The sequence below is a fragment of the Aspergillus costaricaensis genome, assembly GCF_003184835.1.
Source record: "Aspergillus costaricaensis CBS 115574 unplaced genomic scaffold BO79scaffold_55, whole genome shotgun sequence".
In the NCBI taxonomy this organism is placed as follows: domain Eukaryota; kingdom Fungi; phylum Ascomycota; class Eurotiomycetes; order Eurotiales; family Aspergillaceae; genus Aspergillus; species Aspergillus costaricensis.
This window is the reverse complement of record NW_020291855.1, coordinates 42985-51336: the sequence shown is the minus strand read 5'-3', so window position 1 is coordinate 51336 and position 8352 is coordinate 42985. Positions and strand designations below refer to the sequence as shown.

At 41.4% G+C, this 8352-nt stretch overlaps 4 protein-coding genes across 4 annotated transcripts; 3 read left to right on the top strand and 1 right to left on the bottom strand.

Moving 5' to 3' along the window:
* Window positions 1-1821: 1821 nt before the first annotated feature.
* Window positions 1822-3061, bottom strand: BO79DRAFT_233302 (uncharacterized protein; the record flags this gene model as incomplete). The annotated part of the gene is made up of 6 exons (XM_025684281.1): window positions 1822-1870; window positions 1966-2038; window positions 2338-2431; window positions 2623-2695; window positions 2786-2832; window positions 2957-3061. The coding sequence occupies 6 exons, from the start codon at window positions 3059-3061 to the stop codon at window positions 1822-1824; spliced, it is 441 nt and encodes a 146-aa protein (XP_025534308.1).
* On the top strand, window positions 2841-4920 carry BO79DRAFT_211895 (SWIRM domain-containing protein). Its single transcript, XM_025683100.1, has one exon. The coding sequence runs from the start codon at window positions 3265-3267 to the stop codon at window positions 4444-4446; it is 1182 nt and encodes a 393-aa protein (XP_025534307.1). The 5' UTR covers window positions 2841-3264; the 3' UTR covers window positions 4447-4920.
* A 367-nt stretch (window positions 4921-5287) lies between these two features.
* BO79DRAFT_160835 (CDC50/LEM3 family protein) lies at window positions 5288-6770 on the top strand (the record flags this gene model as incomplete). The annotated part of the gene is made up of 6 exons (XM_025679001.1): window positions 5288-5384; window positions 5451-5487; window positions 5535-5631; window positions 5686-6400; window positions 6452-6614; window positions 6671-6770. The coding sequence occupies 6 exons, from the start codon at window positions 5288-5290 to the stop codon at window positions 6768-6770; spliced, it is 1209 nt and encodes a 402-aa protein (XP_025534306.1).
* A 153-nt stretch (window positions 6771-6923) lies between these two features.
* On the top strand, window positions 6924-8313 carry BO79DRAFT_277892 (zinc metalloprotease). Its single transcript, XM_025687849.1, has 2 exons — window positions 6924-7516; window positions 7583-8313. Exons 1-2 carry the CDS (start codon window positions 7229-7231, stop codon window positions 8252-8254), a joined length of 960 nt encoding a protein of 319 aa, XP_025534305.1. The 5' UTR covers window positions 6924-7228; the 3' UTR covers window positions 8255-8313.
* Window positions 8314-8352: the final 39 nt, after the last annotated feature.

Here is an 8352-nt window from a genome sequence, read left to right as displayed (position 1 = left end):
GTTACAGGTAGAGCTACAGAAGACATAAAAGAAATTATATTATTATCAATAATAATAATAAATAATTATTATAATTAATTATAAATCTAATTATACTTATGTAAAGGCTAAACTTACTATAAAAAAGACAAAAAAACTATAGATAATAAAAATAAATTAATAAGAAAAAAAATAATAATTATAAGATAAGCCTGTTTAACAGTAATGATATATTAATATATAATAGTAAAAAAGTATATTTTATATAAAAATATTATATTATATAAGATATAATAACTACCCACAAAAAAACTACTTACTAATCTTTATAAAAAGAGAGGTAAGAAAGAATAAAAAATAATTATATATAATAATAATAATAAATATTTTTATTTAACTTTATAAAAAATAATATTGAAATAATATTATTATAAGAATAAGAAAATATATTATAAAAAATAAATAATTAACTATTACAGAATATTTTCATACAAGAGAAAGAGAGCCGGAGAAAAAAAAGAACTATAAAAAAATTAAATTTTAAATAAAAGAAATTATATAAAATCTTACGAGAAATCCTGAGTCCTGAATCCTAATTTATAATTTAAAATAAATTTATTATTAATATATATTATATAATTTTGAAATAAATCTTATAAAAAATCTAAAATTCTACAGTAAATTATAGAGCCCTGTATATAATAAAATAATATTTTATATAATTTATAAAAAAATAATATATAAAAAAATTATAAAAATAACTGATCTGTACAGAATATATAACAATTTATATTATAAAAAATCTCGCGAGAGAGTACTACAGAAGATAATATAAAAAATCTTATAAAAATCCTATAAAATAAAAAAGTAAATAATTTTTTCTTTATTTAATTTTTTATAAAAATTTATGTACAGAGTTTTTAATAGTATTTAATTTATTATAAAAATTATTATATATTACCGGCTACTGCAAAATAAATTTATAATAAAATAATTATAAAAATTTAAATTTCTATAATTCTTATAATATTTAGTATTATAAGAAATATTTTTACTAATAATAATTCTATTATAAGACCTGGTTAATATTTCATATAATTTATAAATTATTTATAAATATCTTATTATTCACGGACAGAGATAAAATAGTTAGTCATAATCTCTTAAGAAAATTGATCTTGTATTTTAATATTTATAAATAAGATATATTCTTCACACTATCTTATTATATTTATCCTTATAACAGCTTTACTCCTGATAACTAGGTTTTTTATCACAGAGTCATGGTTATTGACAGTATAATCTATAAGATGTAATTATTAAATAAGAACCAGTATCAGATAAGTCTCTTAATATATTCCATAAATATTATATCTCATGTCTACAGAATAATGAATATTATAAGATTTTAGAAGTTATAACCATGATGATGCATCCGTAACAATAATAATTACTGATCTACTCAGAACTTATCACTTTCCACCTGTAGATTTGAAAGACTTGTATTATATAAAGTTTAGTTATATAATCTTACCTGGATTATATGACTAATAACACTGCGCGAATCATCTAATCTGCTAGATTACAGCCAGCCGGCTGCTCCGCTTCTAATATATAGACAGGCAGACAGATACGCAAGAATTAATTATAAGAATTGCATTAAAGGATATTTACATAAAAAGGTCAGTTTAAATAGCTCTATAACACCTTTTGTTGTAAATACAACATATTAATATAGGTAAGATTGTAAGCTTACCACTAAACCACTAGAGGCGCTTGTTAATGACTGTTGAAGTACATCTCCGGACATCCTTTTGCTAATATCAGGTAAGACAGATGATTTTATGTAGGGGGACTGATGACTGGGACATTGCTCTGCTGACTGGGGTAACTTGTTTAGGTTGCTAAACTATTAGAATCAGCACGAGCGAAGCAAGCAGTTATAATTGTCTGTTGATAACCCGGATATAGATTGTTATATTAAACATATTTATTGCCTGTATTATGCCTATGGAGGACAGATGACGACTGATTGTCCGGCTGTTGATCAGAGAGAGAACTGTTAAGTACATACACCCCACTAGGTATTTATGCAAGGGTCAACGAAGCCACTGCATGACAACTCTCATTGACGGCTAAATACCCCCATGAGTACAATACGTTAGTCTAAGGAAGTCATGAAGGATGCCCAGTCTGACTTGTCAGGCAACAATGGAATCTGTGGGGCTCAGTGTCAGCTACTGTATATTAGGCTGCGATGCAGCAACAGATGATCTGACCTTTGTTGAGTCCGTACACAGTACGAAGATGTAGTCATAGTTTTCAGCCTAACATGCCGGAGAAAGCCTACCAAGTCACAAGAAGTAGCCATTGGTGGGTACACCGCTAAACGGAATTGGAGCCCCTCAATGGATCCCAAACAGACAGCCAACAGCCTTTGCGCTCCACCCCCCTTTTTCTATTATTACACAGTAATCAGTACTCGACCCCGCTTTCCCATGGCTGTTGTCGTCATGTGGTAGATCATTTACCAAACCCTCTCATCATATGGCTTTCCCATAACATCATATTATTCGCTGTCAAAGCGCCAGGCCGTTCCTTCTGATTCATATTTGACTTGTAATTGCTCAAGCGCTAGGTCACCAGCCTCAACCTCTGATCTTGCTCCCAGCTATCCGGTGTTAGGCGTTTGGGATTAGACGCTGGCACGGTTCCCCTTTACTGCCACGCGCCAACCCCGCATGAACAATGTTGATGTATTTCATTACTGCTACTAGTAGTTCCCATCCGGCACATTGACTCATACGCCTGAGTGCCGGTTCTTACCCGTTCGATAGGAACCAGCTCGCTGTCCTACAAGTCTTAATTGATTCTGCTCCTCAAGGAACCCAAAAATTCGAGTAAACTTGGACACGCAATACGGAACACCAGGAGAAATAGATTGATTACTCATAATCAGTAACTCTAGCCTACTTACTCGGCCATTGTGAGCCTTATCGCCGAGACCCAACCAATATCCATTTATTGCCACCAGACAAAGAGGCGGCCCTGACAAATCATTTGCACGTGTGTCTGCCAACATTATTGCCAAACATCTGTTCCATTGACTTCCATATCACCATCTCATCAGCGTACAAACGTTCTTTCGCCTTCAAACAGATGACTACCTGAAACTGACCTCAGAAGCAGATTTCGTGTTGTATTTATTCTCAGCTAGTCGTCTCGCCACACATTCTGCTCACTTTTCCATTGTGAAGCAATCAAATCATCAGATTGTTTCAGGCGATGACCTCATTCACTGCTGCTTCTTTGACCAGTCGTGGTGATAAGGTCAATATGAGTCGTCTGCCGTCTGTTTCGAGTTTAATGTCCCCCCCAGAGTCCAAGCCCCTCGAGAGCTTCAGTCCCACCACAATTTCACCGTATACAATGTCCCAGGATCCGCCGTATAACCATGAAGTGAGGCTTCCTCCCATGCCGAGTGATCACAAGCGAACACAGTCGGAAATGAACTTGCCATCGCCGCCAGTCACTCCCTATACTGGGAATAAGAAACGGCGATCAAATGGACCAGAACCGATTGATAAGGATGTCGTCGTCGGTTCCTCCAGGGACCCTGTTCTCTTTCCCCGCCACGAAGGCCTTACTGATATTGCCACTGATGAGCCGTTGTTTGGGTCCATGCTCCCCCCATCTGCGGAAGCGTTGGTTGACCAGCATATAAATTCTCACATGGCGAGATTTGAAAATAAACTTAACAAGCCGACGCGTGACGAATATCTTCTAGCTCTTTCATGCGTGCCGATTGTATCTGCCCAATTTAACCGGAACCCAGCAGCATGGGCTAGGGAAGAGCGGGAGACCTTAGAACGCCAGCTTTTGATGATGAATCGGTGTCGTCCACGTGCTATGGATGCGAAGCTGAAGAAGATCGCTCCGGCTCCTGCAAAGAGGGCAGTTGCTGCCCAGCCTCGTCTGCAACGGACACCAAGGGTAAAGCGGACCCCAAAGTCCACACCGAAGCAAAGGATTCTCGAGACATTTGACTCACCCCCGTCAAGTGCCAAGCCGCCTCGCGCCATAGGCACAAACCGGGATGATACAGATTACAATTCCATCAAGGACTATTGCCCCTCAATAGAGACCCTAGGAGGCAACGCAAAGGCACTAAAGGCAGATTGGAAAGGCCAAGTGTTAGATCTTAGCCATGATCCGGATCGGCATTTGCTGAGCTCTGCAGAGCTCAACCTTGCTGCTACTTTAAGACTTTCATGTGCAACCTACCTATGCAGCAAGCGTCGCATTTTCGAAGCCCGGGTGAAGGCTTTGAATGTTGGTAAGGAATTTCGGAAGACCGATGCTCAGCAGGCTTGCAAGATTGATGTCAATAAAGCAAGCAAGCTCTGGACGGCGTATGAGCGGGTTGGTTGGTTCGATCCCGAACATTTCCGACAGTATCGAAGATAATATGCTTGGAACTGTTGAACCCTGTGGATCCCGATAACCTGCCTTCCCCATTGATATACTGGTAATGATGCGTCAGAGACGTGGTCGCATGTCTGTACCATCATTGGTCCAATTGCATTTCTCAACTCACAACTTTCGCGCCCGTCAATTAGCCATCGGATATTGGTACGGTACTTACATTTGTCACTGAGCATAGCTGGATTCTCTGCAACAAGTGGCAAGACTGCATACGGTGTTATATTGCTCTTTCTTTCCCCCATTTCCCTTTCGCTGCGTTAGGCCATCAGATACGGATGTTATTGATTCGATTCAACACTTGGCGTCTTCGGACAGCTTTCAATTACCCTCATTTTTTGTCTGGCGTTATTATTTCTCAAGGGCTGGAACAATTGGCTGCGATAGGTTAGGTTTTGTCTCTCACGTCGTTCTCCTGATCATTATGCCGTCGGCTTGCCATGGCGTCTAGTTTTCATTAGAGTGGTAGATTGTTTCTCGTTGCTCAATTGACATATTTTCCAAAAATAGGTATACAGTGGGGTAGCAATAGGTAGTATCGTAACAGTGACAATCCATGCACTGCTTTTGAGCGCATCAGAATCCTCGGAGCGTCCAAGAACAAAAATAATGTTCATGACAATGTAACAGTATCCCCCAAGCGGATGTCGGGATGTCAAAGCCCGCCAATTACGCAATCCCGTCGCCTGCTAAGCCTGCGCCACCATCATTCACCCTCAATCTCTATCCATCTTTATAATTACTCTCCCAGAATATCACTTCTTCTAGTGCTTGTGCAACTACTGTAGTAATTGCCCAGGACATTTGATGGAGGACTTGAACAAAAATGTCCCATCCCGAAGCGACCCGTGCGGAGTCTTTGGACGAGCAAGAACATAGGGGGGGAGCTGACGATAAGAAGTCTAAGAACAGGAGACCAGCAAGTGAGACTTTTGGCTCGTTCTGAATGAGATGGACTATTCTTTATTAACTCTAGTTTATCACCACAGATACTGCTTTCAGACAGCAGCGTTTGAAAGCCTGGCAGTAAGTTACTTTGATGGTATACTTTGCCCTCGTGCTGACGCATATAGACCAATATTGACCCCAAAGAGCGTACTGCCTCTTTTCTTTGTTATCGGTGTGATATTCGCCCCCATTGGTGGTCTCCTGCTATGGGCCAGTTCACAGGTATGTAATACCTCCCATAGGGCCTCTTCTCAATAACCAACGAGCGATCACCAGGTACAAGAGATTGTCATAGACTATTCTGAATGTGCTGAGAAGGCGCCCACCTCCTATGCAGCCTCGATTTCAGACCAAGTTAAATCTTCGTTCAAATCATCAGGCGATAATTCCATTCCAACGTGGCAAAGACTCAATGAGAGCGGCACTACAGTCTGTCGATTGATGTTTGAGATTCCGGATACCTTGGAGCCGCCTGTGCTTCTATATTATCGTTTAACGAACTTCTATCAGAACCATCGGAGATACGTTAAGTCCATGGACACAGATCAGCTGAAAGGAAAAGCAGTTGACAACAACACCATAAATGGTGGCTCTTGTGACCCCCTCAAACTTGACCCCTCAACTGGCAAAGCATATTATCCATGCGGCCTTATAGCCAATTCTCAATTCAACGATACCATCCGCAGCCCAAAGCTTATTAACAATGGTGTGACTGCTGAGACCTACAACATGACTAATAAAGGCATTGCTTGGGACAGTGACAAGCAGCTCATCAAGAAGACTCAGTATAATAAATGGCAGGTGGTTCCTCCGCCTAATTGGCACGATCGATACCCTAACGGTTATGTCGACGGTATACCTAACCTTCATGAAGACGAAGAGTTTATGGTATGGATGAGAACTGCTGCGCTGCCGGCTTTCAGTAAGCTATCCCGCAGAAACGACACGACGGCAATGACTGCAGGAATCTATCAATTGGACATTGAAGACCGTAAGCTTCCAGATCCAACTTAACATCAAGGTCAACGCTAAACGCGCACAGGCTTCCCTGTCACCGAGTACGGAGGTACTAAATCGATACTCATATCAACACGGACTGTGATGGGCGGGCAAAATCCATTCATGGGTATTGCCTACGTGGTTGTAGGTGGACTGTGCATTGTTCTCGGGGCATTATTTACCATTGCACATCTTGTTCGGCCGAGGTAAGGAGATTTGGTGAACTTAACGTGTTTTGTCCGCGCCTAGGCTGATTTATTAGGAAACTTGGCGACCACACTTACTTGACCTGGAACAATGAACAGGAGAGCTCGGCTGTGGCAACCGGGCGGGACGGCAGATTTGGTTCTCATGCTACTTAAGAAGCATACTTTCACTTTCCCCTTCACTTATTGTTCATCGATGTTGGTTCTGCTCTTGCTCTTCTTGGTCTGCGGACCTAACTTACAGTGTGAATTTATACTAGGCGTTTGTAGGTGGCGTTCCTAAAAAGGATCTGATGCCCACAGGTATTTCCCGTGGGCCTATGTTTTTATGATAGGTTCGACACATCTGTCTATCTAGGAAAAATAAACCGCACCTGCTAGTCGCTGTGCCCTTCCTGTTGGCGCGATATGGGAGAGTGTCAATCTTCTCGGCGAAACGCGTGTATCCCTTCTGTGGGACATTTCCCTGGCATGCAGCATTCCTGACACGGAGGATTGTTTGGGATCTTTCCAGATTCCATGTAGCGGTTGGCAATGAGGCTTATGATCTTATATCTCTCACCTCGTCTCTTGTCTTCGGTGCAATAGAAAATCTTCACTGCCCGATAAACAATATGACATTGTTATTCAACTTACACGCGCTCTTTACCGTCATTGTTGTTGCCAATCTTTCAACCAGATGCAGCGCACTGCTCTCTGGACGTGACTTTTGCTCCACACCGGCGCCCAATGAGTCACTCCGAGCAGAGCACAGGAGATTGTATGATCTACAGGCCCAACGTGGCAGCACCGCTGAGGAAAGCCGGGAGGTGGTGTCTATGATTGAAATCGAGACATGGTTTCATATCGTAAGCAGCAATGAAGCATCAAACACAGTATCAGACGACATGATTACCAGTCAGGTCCGTCACCGTTGATTTGTTGACTTATGCCTGCGCAATGTCCTGCGTTGGACTAACAACTCCTAGCTTTCCTATCTTCAGAAGGCATATGAAAGTGCGACTATCAGCTATCGGTTGGAGGGCATTACTCGTCATATAAATGACTCTTGGGCGCGGAATGATGACGAATTGGGGATGAAGAATGCCCTACGAAGGGGCAATTATAGCACTTTGAATGTCTATTTCCAAACAGATCTTCAGGCTTCTTCCGACGACACTTCCCGGGGCTTCCCCTATAACGGCAATCGACGAACAGATGTATCGGATCAATCATCAACAACTGTCCTTGGCTTCTGTACGTTGCCTGACCCGAGCGTGAATTCCAGCAGCCCTCGTTCTAGTTACATCAAGGATGGTTGTAACGTGTTAGCCGATACCATGCCGGGTGGTAGTTTAGCGCAGTACAACCAGGGCGGCACAGCGGTTCATGAGGTTGGCCATTGGAACGGGCTGCTGCACACGTTCGAAGGTGAATCGTGCTCCCCTGATAATGAAGGCGATTACATTGATGACACCCCTGAGCAATCTGAGCCTACGAGCGGATGCCCCGCCGAGAAGGATTCATGCCCAGATCTTCCTGGCCTCGATGCAATCCATAATTTTATGGACTATTCATCTGATGACTGTTATGAGAGTTTTACTCCAGATCAAGCCGAGAGAATGAGGAGCATGTGGTCCGCTATGCGGGAAGGGAAGTGACGGACGCATGCAGGGGTATATATAATTTGCACATATACCAGCTATAGATAGAAAAGAATGGTAGCACGAATATTAATGTCTCGTTTTCTGGTCCCCCG